Source organism: Neopsephotus bourkii, unplaced genomic scaffold, assembly GCF_033783945.1.
Source record: "Neopsephotus bourkii isolate Nb327-2 ecotype Australia unplaced genomic scaffold, CSIRO-AGI_Nbou_v1 NB_250, whole genome shotgun sequence".
Classification (NCBI taxonomy): Eukaryota; Metazoa; Chordata; class Aves; order Psittaciformes; family Psittacidae; genus Neopsephotus; species Neopsephotus bourkii.
This window is the reverse complement of record NW_026900760.1, coordinates 1,922,790-1,943,869: the sequence shown is the minus strand read 5'-3', so window position 1 is coordinate 1,943,869 and position 21,080 is coordinate 1,922,790. Positions and strand designations below refer to the sequence as shown.

Below are 21,080 nucleotides of genomic sequence, written 5' to 3'. Positions count from 1 at the left end.
CTGTGAAAAGCTGGTGTGATTTCTGCACCAAATCTGTAGATTCCTAGACTAGAGAAGAAAAATGCACTTCATATTTTCATCAGTCATCCCGTTACAGATTTACTTTTAATTTTTTCGGCAAAGCAGATTATTAAAAGCAATGACCTGAGGTCTTCATTCAGATATCAGACTTGCAATCCTGTATAATGTGTGCTGCAGGGCAGAGGTCACACTGACGAGTCTGTTAATGTAGTCACTCTGGGATAAGATCAATCTCCATACTTCACCATATTGATCTAATAGCTCATTGGCACTTCCCTCTTTGAATTGATTAGCTCATGTGTGAAAAGAGATTGATGGGTTTCTGACCCTGAGGAGTCTGTCAGGGGCACACCCATGGCAGGAGAAGTGGATGTTTTCACTGCTTCATTTGGGTGGCTCATTATGTGGACGCCTCATGGGGAATAAGGGTCATAACATTGTTTTATGAATTATTTACAACAAAATAGCAGGATTTTGCTTCATTTGATGTTCTACCTTTACTGAATCCATTCTAAACAGAGCATGAAAAAATACACATGAATGGCCAAATGTACCAAATATTTGTGTAAAGGAAACCACCACCTATAAGTGACCTTAAAAAGCGATTTTACTAATATAAGGTAATCATAATAGATATGAGGGTAGGAATAGACTTCATGGGTCATCTAGTCCATTCCCCTTATGCAGTGACAGAATATTGATGGTATCTAGAAATGAATTACATTTTAATTGCACATTCTGGATAAGTACTTATGGTGAATCTAGTTCAGACATCTCACGGAACTTCACAGTGCACATTGCACTGTAGAAAGAAGAAATTTGCATGCAACATGTGAGATAAAAAATAAACTATGCACATTTCCCAGTTGTTAGAAGTACCCAAAAAAGAAAACCAGATTCAACTCCATTTATCAAACAGACATATATTTGCACAATGCATATATTTGACACAGTAGATTGGATTTTGGTGCTGTGTCTGTTCATGCAAAAGGAAATGTAAAAGAAGCTGTCGCCAGAAACGGAATTTAGAAATTGGCTTATATTAGGTTGCACTTAAAAAATGTGTGCATTATCAGAGCCTTCTCAGATATAAAGCAATAAAAATAAGGGCCAGCTCCTTAAAGTCTTCTGTTGAAGTTTTTCGTATTCCTGTCTGCATATGAATCGTGAAATCAGTCTCAAAGATACTTACAATGAAATAATTTCTTACATATTGTCCATGCTCAGGATACTGTATAATACCTAGGTATGTGTTACATAGTAAGTCATACCACGGTATGAAAAATATTAAGCAAAATATTCTTACAGAGTTGTTAAGCTGATGCTTATATTTCTGTAAGGAGACAGTCTGCTTTACTAATATCTTGTTGTATTATTTAACTGGACATTCTGATTTTATTTAGGGGCTGGCAGTTTAAACTGAAAACCAGATAATTTTATTTACAGAGAAGTGTCTATGCAGTCAAGCAACCCTTTTTAACTATTAGATTTATGGTAGAATAAACAGGTACTGCATTAAAAACAAAGTAATATGTAATCCCTTTCCTAAAGGCCTTATATTCTAAAAGAAACAGACCCTCAGGCAGATAAGTTAAAAAAAGAAAAAAAAGAGAGCCAAGGAGAGAATTCAATCCATTACCTGTTAGTGAAATGCTGCTGAATATTTCTATAATCTTACATTCATTTATAGGTATAAAACATTCAAGCTATTTTATGTACCAGGAAAACTGCCCTGGTATAGAATTCAGTAACCATATTATCAAAGTTTCAATACACCTAAGAAAAACTTACCAGAGGCAGAATTGTGGTGCACTTTGAGAAGTCTGGGATAAATCTGGGATTCATAAATAAGTCTTCTTACATTTGGGTATCAAAGTTATATTTTAGTAACGGTAAATGTTAAAAAATAAAACTCATATTAAACTTATTTACGAGCAAAAATAACTAATACTCAAATGCAGATTAATAGCAGATTGCCAGACACTTGAATGTGAGGTGTACTAAAAATCATTGCTTGAAGAAAATATTGTCATTTTATTAAAAGCTTGTGCCCAATGACCAAGTTTCTGCATGTGGGTGAACACTAAGGAATCAGAGCAACCTGATTTTGTTGCTCATCTCCTCAGCTGTATGCAGAAATGAGCTAAGAAAAAAATAATTAGATATACAGAATGTCTCCCTTTTTCCTAAGTTCACCGCTACTCTTCTATTGTATACAGATATGTAGGAACCCAATTTAAAGACTGCAATTTTGATACCTGTGCTCAGCTGTGACAGCAGAGAGCTGAGCTGTCACAGTCCACAGTAATTTTTACGTGTAAGGCTCCTGCTCATTCTGTGTTTTGCACTGCGAAAGTTCCTGTCACCAACATAAAAAGCAGCCCAAATGAAAAATTTCTTCGAGAATATTTTAAAACATTAATATTAATCTTAACTACCGTTTTATATGGGATCTGGGCAGAGTTCTTACAACCTTAATTTAATGATACTTCAGAGATTTCCAAATTAGAATACAGGAAACAGGAAGTGGGAATAAATGAAACAAAGCCAAATGAAAGGATAAATGGAAAAAACATTTTAATACACACTTGCCTATTCCTTAAAACTCATTCAATCAACACTTCCTGTGATTTTTTAAATAGCATGTCTCTGCTCTTTTACACTTGACTTTGTTAGGAAAGGAGCTGATTTTTTTGAAGATTATGTTCATAGTTGAAAGAATTTAGCTAGATGGTAGTTGCTGCATGCTGAGAGCCTCCTGCAATGCTTTTAAGATATACACTAACTCATTGGATCATGCATCACTGGTTCTCACTACCTCTCCACAATCTTCTTGTGTGACTTAGGCTTCCTTTGGTGGTGTTTTTAAGCAATTTTTTCTATCAAGTCGGATGGATACTGGTTTAATACATGACAACCCCTATTCATAATGCTGAATTTTCTTTCACTTTCTCCCATACCATTGGGTCTTCTTTCTCATTTAGTCCCTGTCCCAGTGACTCACTGCTACTGCTGCAGCCCCTGGGATGCAAGACAACTTTCCTCCATTTTTTTCTTCATCAGTTTATCTTCTCCCTTCACAACTTGACTGAAGATACTGTTTCTCATGATTTCTTACCGCTTTTGCTGTGGCTTTTTTTTCTTTGCTGTTCTATTACAAAAAAAAGAGGAAAACCCAGTGGAATACATTTGTATGGTGAGTGCAGTATTTTACAATAATGCCAGCCTCTGTTGCCAAAACTGTATTACAGGTGATTTTCTGTCCTGTTTTGCACGCTATAGCTCCCAGTCTTGAGACTTCAGATCCATACATTTCAGTGATTCAAGTATGATCAGACGAAATATCTGCCCTTACATAGCTGGATGTTTGTCAAAACTATTAAGAGTATTATGAAAAGTAAAATGTAAACCAACATATTTTAATTCCCCAAAAAGACTGCAATGCTGTGCAATCAAAAGATAAAAAAAACATTTAAGATACAAAACTGCTGATTTGATGATATCTAGAAATTATATGGAATATCCAGTGTATGAGATTTTCATGTGGTTTGTCAGTGTCCAACCCTGGCTATCACTAACACTTACCTGGAAAATTAGTCTTCTGTCATTGACACAACTGTAAAGGAGTAACTCCTTTTTAGTCATGGCATCAGATTACTTATATTTTCCCATTGGTATAACTGCAAATATAGTCCAACGCTGTATGCACAAACCAACCGTTGTAGGTGTAATCTGTTGAAAGAGTAAGGTTATATTTCTCTTATGGCTTGCCCTTTTCCCAAACTCCACACTCCCTTGAATAGCTGTACTGGAAATGAACACAAATCCTATTAAAAAGAAGAGTAACCATATAGAGTAATTTAAACAAGAGCCAATGTAAGTAACTCTAGTGTTCATGCATGCAAAAACCAGTGTTCTGGGGCATGCAGTACTTGGAAGAACAGGACCCTACGTGTGTTGAAAGATTAGTCTGCCTGCCTGTTACCATATTAAAGAACCTTTCCAAAATTAGCACGTCTCTTGTGTCACAAGTTAAAAATATTTTCCATATTATACTTAGGTGACTGAGTTTTAATAGAATATTTATTTTGTGGAAAATAAATGTAATTCTTACCATGGCTTTGTTTTTAATATGAACAATCCACCCCTCTGTGTTGTATTGATCCGTGTCAAAATATGACATTGCTGTTTCTTAAGTAATTTTACAAATTAGATCTAATGGAGGAGCCAAGTTTACCTATACTCTTAGAATAAGTGTCAGCTGCAAAAATGGTATAGCTGTAAGAAAAATGAAATCATAATTTATCCAATAAATCACAAAACAGGAAAGGAACATTGCATATTAGAAATCATTTCATATAATACTAAAATATGTGTTACTTGGAGAAGACAACCAAGACTTTGGTTGATGGCTGCTGTACAACAAAGTGAAACCATTTATTTGGTATATTTAGGATAAATTCAACAGCAGTACCATAAAACTTATGAGACTCAGTCTTGTCTTCTGATTCCCCGGAGGCCATCATTGTGCATCCTAAAAACCAAATCAGACCAAGAAGGCTAACAAGGTATTGGAGTGGGCCTAATTTTGATTTTGCTCATGTGGAAGTCAAAGGACTCGTGTTCACACAAGTTAAGAGTATGACCCAGCACATTTTTGTAGTTCATTTGTTGGCATCACTAAAAACAGGTGTATTTCCAGAGTAATTAAAGGGAACCAACCAGTTTTAGTATTAAAATTGCTACACAAACTACATAGCATTATCTGATTTTTTATTTTTAAATTATAGACCCTTTATGCATAAACTTATACTGTACTAACATCAGTAGAGATACTCACAGGAGTAGGATTCTGAAGGTCAATTCTATGGGTTCAGTCTTGAAGAAGGCACCTTCTTCTTCACCCTGCAAAACAGGTGCTGAGGAGAATAAATTTTATCTTCTCTTTGCATTCACCTTGACAGTGAAGAAGCAATGCATTGTAAGCAAAATTTTCAGTTGGGACTAAAAAGAAATCTTTTCCTTATTTTCAGTTAAAATAACCCACCCAAAAAAGAACCTAAGGAAAACACATTTATAATTCATCAGAAATAATGCTGACTGAGAAATACTAAGTCATTTTCATGCAGTTTGCACAGATATAAATGGGAAGAAAAGGAGAAAAAATAGGAGTGTTACATGTTTGATTTGACACACTATATAATATCCATATATATACACACACAGAGTTTTGCAACAACCCTTTCATCTAATCTTTGAAGAACTGAGATTTGTCATTTACCTTATCCTTAATGGAGGGGGAATACTCTCTAGAGTCCAAAGATCCATAAAAGAGAGGTCTTATTCTGTAGCAGGATCACCGTCTGCTGCTTGCCCATACTCCCTTCAGCAATCTGAGGCCTCTAGACTCATGCACCTTGTGTTATATTCATGCAAGAAAACAGGATGAGTGTGACCTGATGCTCAAGACTGCTTTTATTTAAAGTATTTTGACATAATGGAAGACTAGCACCGAAACTGGGAAAAGGTTGGTCACTGCTCCTTTGATCCCCTCTTCTGCAGTGATCTTACGCACAGCCGCCCAGGGGCATGCAAGGGGAAAAGCTGTTACAAAGCCATATTTCTCCCCATGTGTGTTTGCTAAGCAGGAAACACACACCATTCAGAGCATGGGCAACACATATTCACATTTTGGAGCAGTGAGGATTTTTAAAGGTATGAAATTGCTTGATACTATAAATTTGTTATCTGTGCCCTATAAAAAATCTGAAAAGTGGCCTGATATTCCAATTTCTAATGGATGCATGAGGAGGAACTTAATGAAGCATTTTAGTCCTCTTTTCCTCTCTGTAGATTCTCCGCTGTTGAATGCAGGTTGAGGGTGTTAGTCTTTCTTCCAGCGTGGTACTCAGCAGTTACTTTCCTTTATCTGGATACTGATTCACACAAGGCATATAGGAAGTTAGTATCTTGGACAGGTGAACTCCCTTCTGAAATAAGCTGACAGTGACTAGTGGATTCAGAAGTCATTGAAAGAAGAGGGATACACACAGATATACAGGCACACACCAAATATAATTGCACCATTGTAACAACTTCTTTACATGCTGAAAAGGAGGAGGAAAAGGCAAACACTGAAGTATTTCTATATTGCCTTTCATATTTAAATCATGAAAGAAAGGAAAATGCTACCCACCTTAGGAAGATTTTATACTCACTTTACACTAGAGCTATATGGCAACAGGGCAGTTATTGAACCCAACATGAGCTTTTAAAGATCACTCCCTTCCTTTACCTAGAAATTTTATATAACACACAGGTTTCTAGTTTACTAGAGCTGGAACAATCATAGTTAATATTAAATCATTTTTTCTTGAACTTTGTATCATTTTATTAGTGAGGTTATAGGTAGCAATCACATTTTATTAGGGCATTCACTGATTCTGAAAGCTATGTGCCTTTACTTTTAAAACTGCACTGGCTGTTAGGAGCAGCTTTTTGATAGCAACCTTGCACAGGAGGTTTCCCACTATTAGCACCAACCCATCTGGAGAGTCCAAATCCTTCTCTACTTATGTAATGATTTAGAAACTGCATATGCATTCAGGAGTAAAAATTAGCCTCTGGAGCACACTACTTTTTATAAAACTTTGATTTGGGGCTATTTGCTTCACTATAGCATAAAAAAAATGGAGTAACAACTCAAGCTATATGTCTGCAATGACTTGTGAGTGATCTCCTAACTACATTTGAAAGAAAGTTCAACCATCCCTTGAACCTGTATGCTTCAGGCTGAACAATTCAGACAGATGTTTAATCACTTCATATTCACTAGGAAATGGCTATTCAAATGGCCGTAGAATTTAAAAGTGGCACTATGAGATGAATGCTTGGTGTTATTTCTATATTGGCATTCCCTTTTAGAAGCATAAGTAAAAATAAGTCAGCCAAATCCAACACAGTTTTACCACATAAGTTTCTGCTATCATTTTGTTGTGGGTTTTTTTAATCATTAGATACCCTTTTACATTTTTAGTAGCAGAAAAGCCCAAAGCTATAGTCTGAGTAGATTCAAATGAAAAGAGATGAAAAAGGATTCACCAGTTTCTCAGAAAGGGAGGTGTAGACTGGGCTAAAGGTGAGTGCATTGTTTAACTGAATCTGCAGCAATAATTATAAGGAAAATATTTAACGTAGAGCAACACAAAAACCCTGTGACCCTGAAACTTTTCACAGGTAATTCATCAAGTGTCAGGCTGAAAATACCTCTTCAGAAGAAAAACTGTAATAAAACTGGTTGTTGGTTACAGTATGCTAAATACTGTGAAACGCTTTCCTAAAAGAAAGACAGAGTTTTGATAAGATTAAGGTGCATTTCAGCAAAGCATACACATTATTCTTCATTTTACTGTTTAGCAATTTCAATGTTCTTCTTCAGAGAAAACAAAAGTTTATAATGATTAACATTCTGTGCTGTGGGAAGCATACACTCTACAACAATACTACTCTTGTGTCGCACTAGCCTTTCTCGTCTATAATATAAGCACAAATAGTTTTTCAGATGAGTAATCAGCATTTCTGAGATAAGTCCTTCCTTTAACTACAGTTGATAATGCGTGACTGTGTATTTCAGTGTTGACAGAGGCCTCAGTGAGCCTGACAAACTTCCACTGAGTCCTATACCAAAAGCTCAGGGCCCAGCTGAGTGGGACTCTAGGGTTTAGCAGGTAAATGTGATATTTCCATCCTCAGTCCCAGACCATGGTTTTGTCCTCCCAAGATATAGTCTGTCACCACAGTACTCAGGATTATAACTTTACACTTCAAATTGAGAGCTTCCTCCCCTCCTGGAAATATCGTATGTGGCTTGCATTGTACTGATAAGATAAATGATGCAAACTAAGAATTGCATCTAAATGTATTCTTATGCATGCCTGTTTTCTAATCCTTGTTAGCAGAGAAATCAGAAAAGTGATTTAAACTCATATAATTCCAGCTGACAGTGGAGGAATTTGGGCATGCAGCCAGGGAATTCTGTGTTCAAACCTGTGTTCAGATATTTAACAGTATGAAGTTCCCTGTGCAGATAAGCAATACCACGTGAATCTTTCACAATGAACACAAAGAAGTGTCACAGTTCTACCAGGCTCCAGGGTTCTATTAAACCCCTGGGAAAAAAAGGTCAATGGACTCAGTGGAGGGGGCACATCTTTGTCCCTCTCTTTTCACAAATCTGATTTATTTAAAGTTTTAAATGGGGAGCACTATTTTGTAGTGAAATTGAAGAGTAAGCTAATACAGGGAGCACAGTGACCCTTCCAGCCTTGGTGCATAGACTCTCGTACTGCACTGTGACCCACCTTCATCCATTCCTGTTCCAAGACACATGAACTCCTCCTGACCCAGCCATACAGCAGTTCTGCTCTGGTGCTTTACTAAGAAGAGCTGGGGTGGCCTGTGGCTGGGACAACAAGTGTTGCAGCAAATAGGCTGTGCAAGTAGTGATTCCCTCCTGAGTGGGGAAGAAAGAGAGAGAAAGCATACTAAAGGTTTCTTTCACAGTGGTCAAAGTACTGAAATAACATCAAATAATACTGACACTGTGCACATTTCTACCATAAGGTTACTGAAGATGTTTTCACATCAACACAGGAAGAGCAAAATCTTAAAAACTTATCAGAATATAGTGCATTACATCCTGCCATCTGCCTGTACATAAAATACCTGTCTGTGAATATTGCATGGGAAAAGTGACTGCATAGTGTCATTCACCATCTTGATCTGTTTAGCTATCAGCACTCCTGATGCTGGAAGACCCTTTCTGCATAATGAGCTATTCTGGCTAGACTGGTAGTAGGCAGCACAGTGGGGTGGTGCTGCGTGATTGTGTCAATGACCATTTTCTTCCAGCTTATGACTTGGGGAATATGCCACAAGTAGTCCCAACAAGCATGAGATACAAGGTTATGGACAACACCAAATTCTGACATGCTTCCTTTGTCCTTACTGTAAGCATAGGTAAATAGGATGATGGTACAGGAAATAGATTTACCTACTGCCATGTATTAATGCTATCAGAAAGCTATCCCTTGCTCCATCTTTGTACCCATACTGTTTGAGAAAGTAGACAATGCACATGTGCACTTTCACCTCTGGGATTTCTCCTGCCTGTGCTAGTGACAATTGCTATTCTCTGCTTCTCTAAACACAAAGTGCTTGCTCCTTCTTTGTGCCAGCAGCATCACTTACTGTCACACAAACCATCTAAGTCTGCATCTCATCCAATCTCATCATCCTCACATTCAAGATTTTTACCTGACATTCAACTTCCCTTATGTCTTCTCTCACCGCACTGCCTCCCTGTCCCCTTCCTTCAAAGCCTCCTCCTAAGCACTCTCTTTGTTTCCCTTGTCAGCAGCAGTTTTACAAGTGTGGTGTTTTACGCTTCATACTCATAATATTATTACTCCTCCCTACCACCCTGCATGCTGGAAATGATCTCTTATTTCTTTTGAGTCACACACCCTCCCTCCACATCTTTCTTTAAAAGACATTTCTTCAGCAACAGTTTCCAGTTACACTATCCCCAGTGGTGTGTCTTCATCTGAATGCCAGTGCCCAGAGAGGACCTAAATTTAACCATCTAGGCACAGTATTCAGTCATATTTTTCCTTGAGGCTAGGTAGCTGTCAAATGGGTATCTCATTTGACAGTTTGCTTAGGTAAGAACTGGGTTACACTATCCTTATGTCAACTTTCTGTTACGGCAGGGAGCAGCTGCAACTTCGGGTAATGTTCTTGAAGCAACTGGTTGTTGACTGTATGATGGCTAACTTTTAGTTACAAGCATTCCCCATAGTTGAGACAAAGGGCACTTTTTTGTTGTTGTTAAAACATTGATAATACTGGTAAAGACCTCCACAAATTGAAAAACCTCTAAGTTTAGCCAATAGCTCAAGTTTATGAGCTTGTTCTAATTGAACATATACCACAGTTGAAAATTATATTGATTATAGCTAAGACCCAGGCTAGAGCTAAGTTATCTTTGTGACAAAATCTTACCTGTTCTCCTGCTTACCTTGTTAATGGTGAACTGGAATGCTTTGACTTTGGAGCTAGGAAACTGAAGTCCACAAGGAGCTTTTTCTGCAGAGGACCTTCCTCTTCAGAACTCATTCTCCGCTTTAGCCACCAAAACTTAAGCCTCTGCCTACAGGGTCACTTTAAGTCACAAACTTGTTTCAGTGAAAGGCTGATTTTTTAGTTTTGCCAGATAATATGCTTCTGCAACTTTTATTCATATGCCACAGAAACACAAAGGTGTACCTGTTCTGGCTGAAGTTACACACGTTGTAAGATTTACCAGCTCATTCTAACATAGGAAGTGATGTGTTACCATTTTCATTCCTTGTGATCTAAATTGTTTGCTATTTTTCATTTCATATATATTAGCAGAGATAAAGTATGTGTTTTTTCTCATCTACATGCGTTTCAGAAGTAAGCTGGAATTGATCACTTTGGCTTACAATTTAGTAATCAATGACCCTCCTTAAAGGCATCTCTGTTTCTTCCTAGTGAAAACTGGGGAAAATTCTGCTGCCCCACCAGCTTTTGTAAAATGGCAAAAGCAGCTGGAACTAATAGTCTTTTGAAGGCAATACTGTGTTTCGGATGTGTATTGTGCTTTTTATGCTGTCTGTTTTACAGGCTTTCACAGGTTAAGTTACAGTGAATGCAGAGGAGCAGGTTTTGTGAACCACTAGCAGATGTTTGCTGTTGCTAGTTTTATGAGTCTTGTCAAACAGCAGGAACAGACTATGTGCAAAACATTTTTCTTATGATTTTGCCATCTCTCACTGTTCTCACAGCACTGGCACAGTAATGATATGATAAAGCTTGGGAGGTAAGCTTTGATTGCAGCAGACTAGCTGCTGTCGGGACCTTCAGAAAGCCAGACCTGTAAAGCACAGTTTGTTTTCAAAAGCCTGTGGCTAAGACAGATGGGTTAGCAGGAAATATGTCATTTATAATATAATCAAATGCTTGACCTCTTATTCAGGTATTAGTTGTTATGACATGGATGCTGAATGTTTAAACTGTCTCACAGTTTGTTTCATTCAGATGGAAGCTGTGATAGCTTTGTGTGAAATGCTAATTTCGGATGAAATTATCATACTAGCATGATTTATTTGATTTTTGTAACACCTTGTTGTACAGAGGAGAAAATTATCACAGAACAGCTTCATGTAAAAAGCAGGAGTATTAGAATCTGTAAGTTTTTCTTCAAATAATGCCTTATTTTAAACCTGTCCAGAGTTTGGTTGACACACTATCAATGTGGAAATTTACTGTCCTCTCTTGAGCTAACGAGTCACTTGGTTGAAATGGTTTTGTAGTTAAATACATGCTGTGGGGAGAGAAAGAGATCTTTAATACAGAATCAGCCTTGCTCTGTGATCTGAACAGAAATGAATTATCATGGCCACAGACAGCATAGGGATGGAGCAAGGCTGAGTCTGTGACAGCACTAGCTTTACTTTGACTTAGTAATATATCCATCTACAGAGTCCACACCTCTTTCTTTCCTCCATCGCTATTGCCAATGGATATGTAGCTTATAGGAGTTACCTGAGCATATATGTATTAAAGGTGATTGTAGGCAGCTGTGATAGAGCGTTGTTCTTTATACGGGAAAGCCAAAGCATGCAAAGCATTTGGAGTACCAGAATTGAGAGTGTTTGCACAATACTAATTCAGCCTTTTTGTGTCTTTGCATTAAAAGCTGTTATTAAAAAATGCAGATTTTTTTTTTAAGAGCAAGGGTGGGGATTTTAAAATAAAATTAAAACTAAAGCAAACCATATGAAAATGATATCCTGTAGGTAAAGCAGTAGTGGAAGGAATGAGTTGCACAGTCTTCCAGCAGAGATACCTGTTGCAGTCATGGAGTAGGCAAAAGAAAGAACTGAGGGTCCTAGTGCAGGCAATGCAGGAGGGTGTGATCTGCTGCACACAGGTTCTTCTGCCCTTTTCTCCCCACTGGCTTTCTCCCTTTCTTTCCTGATCTCACTTACTTGCATAGTCCAGCAAGAGGGAACAGTTTGAGACAGATACCTAAAGGAGAGAAACTGGGACAAGAACAGCAGGGAGAAGACTGAATGGAGAGAAACAGACTTTGGTGTTTAAGATGTTGATGTCTGAACTATACGGCAAGTGACTGGCAAGATGCAGACAATACTAGGTAACTTTCAGAGGTGACACTACAAAAATCCATTAGTAACAAATGTTACTTCCTTCTCTACTACACAATCAGGAAACGAGCTTGAAAGAATAAAGTTCAAAAATCCATTAGGTCATAGCTGTTAAAATTTGACACCATCTGTTGCATTATCTAATTCAGCTCATGCAAGTTTGCATTATGATGTGGTTTCCTCTACATTACAAAATTTAGTTCTAAAGCAAGTGATATTAGAACTCCTGAAAATCAATTTTAATATTTTCATGTCCCAGAAATTTAATTTCTTCACTTTAAATGCTCTCTTTGCTAATTTATTACTTAATTTTATAAATTTTAATTTATAGCATTTTTAATCTGTTCAGGAGTTGCCATCTATGTAGGTTCTTAGAGGCCTTTTAACTATATAAGTGTTATTAACACATCTGCACCAGACACTTAATTGTAGTGAGGCTAATGTACACATCTCTTGACTCTTTCAGGACACATGTCTGAAGTCAAAGACATTGTTTGATTTTAGGAAGAAGTCAGTAAGTTCAGTAAGAACAGGCCCAGAGGGTATTGGTGCTTACCATGACTAAAATTCACAGTTCTGCCTTCCATGGAAATGGTAGAAAAAATATCACAAATTAGTGGAAACCTTAATTATTTTTCAGTCTTTAAAGGGAATAAAACTGGAGACAACTCAATTGTAATAGGCACAGTTTAGTTATATACTTTGTTGTCCTCTCATATGTTTGATGACTTGGCTTCGTGAGCGAAGACTTGGGAAGGGCTTTAGCCATGCTTACTACAAGCACGATGACCAAGGGCATGTGGGATACGCAAATCTGGTTGGAAAAAAGGGTGCTAAGGCAATCAAGAAGTGTCCGACCAGGACTGTCATCTCCTGAGTGATCTTGAGCTACCCATGCACTGGTCCACCCGCATGCAAGGTTGGATCTGCAGCTACCCATGCACCTTGTCACCTACTGTTTCGACCCTCTCCTGTCCATACAGACAAGTGACAGTAAGCCCTTCCAGCCTGCGCAGTGGATTTTTTTGGTGAGGCGCAGCTTGTGCAGAACTGGCCCCACCCTTTACACCTGAGGTTTAACCGCCACGGCCTAGCTAGCTAGGATGGTGACAGCAAAGTCCACAGGTCGTAGGTTTTGTAAGAGTGTCCTTCTCTTCGATGGAAGACCATGCAAGGCTAGACGAGCTCCATCTGTCTGGGTTTGAAGATAGGAGTTTTCCTTCTCCTATGAGGAAAATACACCTATCGTATGTACATCCCAAATAACAGTGCACAAAAACTTAACGTAGGTTGCTTGTGCTGACTGCCCAGTATGTTTCTTCTATGGCCTAATGCATTATATGTATTACTGCTCACTACTGCTTTACCCCACTGGTGACACCTGAAGCTGCTCAGCTTCTGTTTATGAAGAAGTTCTCTTCTTTTTCCATAGTACCACCACCATCTCACTTCACTTTTTCCTTTGAAAGAGACCTATCTCTGACATGGACTTGTTGCAGCAATAATGCTCTTAAACCCACAGATACCTTACTATTTCCAGAAGCTGATGTACAAGGATGGGGATTATGGGAAATTCCACATTAGCATTATTTCTATTCTTGTTTTGGGTAAAATAATATCACATTTTCATGAGCATAGCATAAATATACTGTTATCACTACTGCTTTGCATAACAAAACTGTAGTTCTGCTTTCCTAGAATGTAAACAGCAGTAAATCACAGATAAGGGCTTCAAGTAATGCCCTATTTATTCAGCTGAGAATAGCAGTTTTGTGAACGAATAGTTTTTGATAGCATTTCTGTTCTCATGACTTTAACTAGAGGAAGGACTGACTCCACAGTGTGATGTAAGACTTACTATCTGAGTGATGTCACCATGTTTGCTTTACAGGTTGATGACCAAATGAAGTTGCTTCAGAACTGCTGGAGTGAACTCTTAATTCTAGATCACATTTACCGGCAAGTGGTACATGGGAAAGAAGGCTCCATCCTTCTTGTTACCGGGCAACAAGTGAGTATGTGGTCTCCGAGAAGTATTGATGGCTTTTCAGTAATCATTTTCAAAATAGAAGGAGTTTAACTAGGTCAGAAGCACTCCTGTGTTCTCAGAGGTTCTCCACAAATAATGTAGATAAAATGGCTTGTGCACTCTGTTCCTAGTCTGCTGATTACAGTTAAACTTATAAAAGCAGATATAATCATAAGCACTTTGCTTCTCAAATATACTTGTATACCTCAGTGACTGAAAAATAGCAGATGAGAAGTGTTTCTCAAGAAGTTGTACTTCCTTGGGGCTAAAATGGTTTGTGACAGCAACAACACTCCCAAACCTTATGTTTTAGATCTAAGCAATTATATCTGATTTTCCAATCAGAATTGTGGTTTACTCAAAAGAAACAGTAGCTAGGTCTGAAACTTAGAGAACCTGCAACTACTACCTCAGAATTATCCTGCTTTTAGAGAAATATGCACATGTATGAGAAACTGGGCAGCTGAGACATCTAATCCCCGGAAATCTATCCAGTCCATAGGATACAGAGGCAGGTATTGTCTCAGGAGTGGTCCTAGGTATGCAGCCTGCAGTTTCTGCACAGCTTTCCAAGGCTTAATTTTCTTCAGGTGTCAGATGCATAGATCTCCCAGAACGCGAGAGCAATAATGTGGCAAATCCTAGGAAAACTGTGAGAAACCCCAAAGGAAACAGAGAGTTTTGTCTCCCTCATACTTTACAAAGCACAAAGAACAGGTCAGTAAAATAAGGACCTTATTCCTAAGATTCTTATTCTAACAGAAAAATATCCCACAGTATCAAAGAGAAGTAAAGTGTGCCTATACATTATGCTCCCAATTCAAAGTGAAAACACACAATGGCCCCTGGGTACTTCAGTAGCTGCAAACTGAACCTGCCTCCATTTATACAGACATGGGAAGGAACTCCTTTTAATAAGATACTGTTATGGTTTAAGCCCAGTTGGTAATTCAGTACCACGTAGCAGTTCACTCACTGCCCCCTCCCCTTCCTTCCCACCGCTCCTGGAGGGATGGGGAGGAGAATCGAAAGAATCTAACTCCCACGGGTTAAGAACAGTTCAGTAATTAAAGTATAACACAAACCACTGCTGCTACCACCAATAATAATGATGATAAGGGAAATAACAAGGGAAGAGAATACAACCGCTCACCACGTGCCGACTGATACCCAGCCCGACCGAGCAGGAATCTAGCCCTTCCAGGTAATTGCCCCCCGTTCTACATCCTGGGCATGACGTGCTGTGGTATGGAATACCTCTTTGGCTAGTTTGGGTCAGGTGTCCTGGCTCTGCTTCCTCCCAGCTTCCCCTCGTCCCTGGCAGAGCATGAGACTCAGAAAGTCCTTGGTCAGACTAAACATTAATGAGCAACAACTAAAAACATCGGTGTTATCAGCGCTGTTCCCAGGCTGAAAGTCAAAAACACAGCACTGCACCAGCTACTAAGAAGGAGAAAAAGGACTGCTACTGCTGAATCCAGGACAGATGCATAATTTGTGTCCCCCTGTTGAGGAATCTACTTACAGCTTTAGTTATAATTTTAAAACTGAAGCTATTTCTTCACACTAAGAACAAGTGTTTATAAGAATCAGAAGCAGAAATAACTGTTTGCATTTATGTTTAAAAGGTGTACAGTAGAAGGGACAAATGATTGACTTGTCTAAGAAAGGGAGTGGGAAAATAGAAATTCTACCTATAGAACTTACTCCCTCACCTTTGTGGAAAGTCACAAACCTATCTAAGATAAAGTTCGCTGCCTAATTATATGAGGAAAAACTAATTGCATTACTCTTCATTTATATTTCTGCTATTTAGAAAAAGACTGATCCCCTTTTTGTTTCATCATTTCCAAAACATGGACAATTCTGGCAATTATTTTATTTGCCACACAGGGTGCTTGCTTATTCCTTTGTTTATAAAGCTGTAAGTACATTAACAGTTTTGTGCTCCTGAGAGAACTGCTAAATTAGTATCTCATTTGTTATGTGATTAGCTAGTTTTTAAAGGTACTGAGCACCTAAGGCCCACTGAAATCATTAGAGACATCTAAATACCCTTAAATTCTAGCCATTGTCCCCATTTTTCCACAATAATAATTCTTACCTCATTAGCCACTTTTATCTTTTCTTGAAAAAAAATGCAGCTGTACATGTTCTCAAGGCAAAGCAGAGCATTCCATCACTGTTGGACAACAGGTAGCAGGATGCTTATTAAATGTACTGCTTGCAAATCATCAGCTGGTTTTGGAAGCTATGTCTTTCCAGGCAGAATTAGAGTCTCTGACTACATTAAAGCCTGGCTAAATTGGACTGATTGCAACTATTTTTGCCCCAGATTTGTCATATCCTCCTTTCAATCCAGTTTCACTTTCCTGTGCCAAAGTCTGTAATTTTGAAGTCAATGCAAGCACCCCCAAGAATCTCCCACCATCTGTACACCTGTACACTTTGGCTGCTTGGAGGCCAAGGAGCCATATTATAAGAAGAGCAAACAAGAACACTATAGTTAGTCCCTTTCCTTATGGATGGACTCCTTCCCATTTCCCGCTTAACAAAGGCTGGAGTTTTTTTCTCAACTTATATCCAGTGCTGGTCACTGTTCTCCTCCTTGAGCCCTGCTGCAAAGCACAGAGCCTCAGATATCTTGCTAGTGAAGACTGAGGCAAAAGCGGCACTAAATACCTCACACTGGTCTGTGTTTGCTGCCACTAAACCAGCTGAATCCAGCAGCAGTCCCATGTTTCTCTTGTTCGCCCCCAAAATGACAATTTAACAACTCTTGCAAGTCTCAACTCTAGCTGAAGACTTTTTTTTTTAACACCATTCCTACAGGCCTGGACAGTGTCTCTATAGTTACCTGTTCTCAGTCATTCCTGGCTTCAGCTGATGTATACTGCATTTTTGTACTGTAGCTCAGTTGTGAATTACTTGTTTAGCCAAGCTGATCCCATACAACTGCTTCTTTTTCTAAGTATCAAGATGGATCACCTTGGCAGCACCAGCTTGGCCTGTTGTCATTCTAAGACACAACACCAGTTCAGGTGTATTTATGAAAGGAAAATTATGATTGTCCTCTCTGCATTAACTGTAAAATAATTCTGGAAAGCCACACTTCTAGATCCAGACCCTACAAAGAGCCTTTGCTGTTGCACTAAACGCTGCATATTTTCTGGTTGCTGCCCTGATCCTCTCAGTTCCTCCAGCAGAGAAGGGAAATAACCATGCCAAGTGTCATAAAAATTAATTGATTAAGGTGTGGAAAGCACTGTGACACCTCTGATGAAAAGTGCTGTAGATGGCTTTATTTACTCTTACCAGTAAAGCAGTATGAGCAAAATTACAGTCAATCATCTGGCTTTCAAAGATATTAACTCTGAACTGAGCACCTGAGCTAGATAGCCTACTTTATTACCTGAGAGATCGTGATGATTGTCACAAGTTAGCAAATTTAAGACCTCAGAAGCCTCACTCTGTGCTTCCCTTAGTATATCCCTCCATAAAAACTACTCATAACACAGTCCTTTTTGCAGCCACAATCAAGGGGGAAGCTATATGTGGTAATCTTACCACCACTTAATTAGAACATACCTGCTTTCTCCACTTTGGCTGCACAGCCTCTGTGCCTCAGAGACAAGTCAAACTTCATCCAGCTCCCCAGGGCCATACCACTGTCAGTTCCATACTAGGTATCTAAAATGGGCAGTAGTTAGAATTACACTTGATAATTTTCAAGCACATTGTCTCAAAACCTGTTATCTGTGGGCATTCCTATCACATTTCCATACATCTGCATTTCCCTCGAGCCATTGGCTTATGCGATTTATCTAGTGTCAATCCAGTGTTCTCACTTTGATGGAGAAAAAGTGCAGTCAGCAACAAGGTAGTAAGCATTGGCCCTTGCACAAAAAAAAGGACTGTTTTATTTTTTTTGTTATTTATTTGGTTGGAGTTTCATAATTGAAGCCCTTCTGTGTGTATGTGTTTCAAGAAAGCACTGTTTTTCAGATCATTACAATTCCTCAGCAATTCCTCAGAAACAAGTTCTTCCCTACACTGCACACTTTGTTTTCTGCACGAAGTACTGCCCTTCAGCAGTAGCAATTACCATTTCAAAAGGAAATAAAGTAGCACAAATGCATTTTACAACACTCCAAATTTCATAATAGAAAACAGCTAAGAAGTGATTTGCAATGTGATGGTTAATTGTAAATCATTGCCAATATACTCTCCACATGCCAAGTTTTGTAGGCTTGCCATGTGGCATGTAATTTTAACATCCCATTTCTAATTATAGAACTTTAATTCCTCCAACCTGAGCACTTTCCTTTTGTATCTTCTACAGCAGCAATACAAGCTTCCAAGCTTCCAAGCCAGCTTCCAAGATCCAGCACACACAGCATAGATACTAAAGCACTGTACAGAATATCATTGCTCATGCAGCAGTCAACACACAACACATGAATTGTAGCCTTGGCTGCCCAGACACAAGCTGCCCATTTTGTTCATGCCGACACCTTTCTCATTGTTGCCAATCTTCCCTCTGATAAGTTTAGTCAAAGCCTTTCAGATTAAAAAGGCTATTCAAAAACGTGCCTAAGTCTCAGATTTGTTTGAGATTGTCAGAACTACCAATTTAGTTAAAGTCATCACACATACACCTTTCCACCCGGATTTGTATTCTAAAGCATAGCATCAAAGAAGAGCATGAGAGATAACTAAGATCTTGACAATATTGTGTTTTGAAGCATATCAAAATTTAACTTCAATTTTGGTCAGAACTTTGTGGCTTGAACCTCTCCCATAGGTGGGATACTTTGTAGATCTTTCAGCTGTTCCTTATTGAAAGGTGGTGATGTGTTGCCTGGGAATTTTTATGTAATTTCAATGTAATCTACGTTAGGCTTAACCATTTGTAAAGAAGGCTTCTAGTATCCTGATGTAGGTGTATTTGCCTTTGGAGAACCTGTTTGTCCAGGGAACAGACTTACAAGTTTAAGGAAAGATCACCTTGCCACTGAAAAGGTTCTCAAGAGGCAGCAGAACTTCCAAACTGTGGGTTGCAGATGACTGTATCACAAAGAATGATCATCCTTGCAGAAGCGTCACTGCAGAAAGTTATGAGTATTAGTCAAAGGAGTGTCTCTGAATGACAAGAGAAAGGAGCTGGAAAACAACAGATAAGGAAGCTGTTTTGGTCATCCTAAGGAATGATTAAAAATACAGTATTCATAGGTAGGGAAAGAAAGTGGATAGCTAATAGAATGACATTCTGGCATTTGGGGGCCAGATCTAGAAGTCCTTACATAGGGAAAGAGAGGATTTGATTCAAGGTGGATACAAATGAGGTCAAGCAATCATCATTTTGCTGTTGAGCAGTTCTCTTTTATCCAGGTTTGCACAGTTCCTCACTCCAGTGGTTTCTGTCTGAAGGACTAGAAAACAAAGACATGCTAAGTTGTTAAAAATGCCTCATGCCTTATGAAGACGTTATGCTAGCTGCTTTTGGGAGCTGAACTAGATGTTTGCAATTAAACTAGGCAAAACACATCAAAATCCAGTTATTAATCTTGAAGTGTCATATTCAGGTTTGTCCAAATGTTAAACATTTTTAGCTGTGGACATACCTGTGAACAAACATATCCCAATTTACATTTACTTTGCTTTGTTGCCACAAAAACATTGTAGCACTATGGCTTCAAGTCGAAAATTCCCATTCCAGTAAAAAGTCATGGAGATGGAGAGGGCACCCAACATGAATCCTTGCACACCAGAACTGCTCTGTTTCCCACATGATAACTGTGTTGTGTTCATAGAAAACACATTTCGTGTTCTGTACACGTTGCTCCCATAAAGAGAACAAAAGCTATTTGCCTAGGGTCTGGAAGCATTTCTTCAAGGCTGGTAGTTCTCCACACAAATGAACTAATTTCTCCATATAAATTCATGTCAAGTCCCATATTTGATTTTAAGCTTGCTCACATAAAAGACAAGTTGTTCAGAGACCAAACTCAAAGCAGAAAGCACTACATCAGTCTGACCCAACCACCTCTTGGAGTAGTGATACTGATGGGATTCAAGATGAACACAACCGGTCTTCCACCAATAGGAAAGAATTTACAATAGTAAAGTAGAAATTTGTATAAGAGGCTAGCAAGGGAACATGAACCTATATGGTCAAAAGCTCCGTAATAGTCTTAAGTCAGCACAGCCCTTGTGATGTTACCTAAACATTCACAAAAGTCTCCAGTAATGGTCTATCTTCCAAGGCAGTTTATGGATATTCAAACTCAGCAGTGATTCCATATCATCTCATTTCTACATTAAAAAAAGTGCATTGCACTTTGCTATAGAAATGTATTTAAGGTTACCATGTACTCTAGGTTAGTTATATTCTGCAAATTACTTTAATGTCTTCATAATAATAATTTTAAGATCCCAATAGGCACCATTACTAGAGTGGAAAACTTGAGGGTACTGATTAAAACAACCATCTGCGTAAAACTTAACTATACCTTTATTACTACGGTTTTATAACATAAATATATCTACTACAAATGAATCTATATATGATCAACTACAGGGCATAGAATATTTCCAGTCTTGGTGTACTAATTTCTCTAAAACTAAGTTAGACAAAGTAAATGTAGTGCTTTGGAGTGTTACTATTTGCATATTATAGCTAATTAGCAAGCACAATAACATCATCCTAGGGGAGAGGTCCATTGGCAACTTAATTCATTATCTTCTATTATTGTGTACCTGTTAAAATGACAAGCATC

At 38.4% G+C, this 21,080-nt stretch overlaps 1 protein-coding gene across 1 annotated transcript in view; it reads left to right on the top strand.

The window, feature by feature from the left end:
- The window catches only part of NR5A2 (nuclear receptor subfamily 5 group A member 2), a 96,726-nt gene that overhangs the window by 39,846 nt on the left and 35,800 nt on the right, over positions 1–21,080 (top strand). Inside the window, exon 6 of the mRNA XM_061346011.1 lies at positions 14,164–14,283. Within this exon, the coding sequence (XP_061201995.1) occupies positions 14,164–14,283 (120 nt within the window). The remainder of the gene's footprint in view (positions 1–14,163; positions 14,284–21,080) is intronic.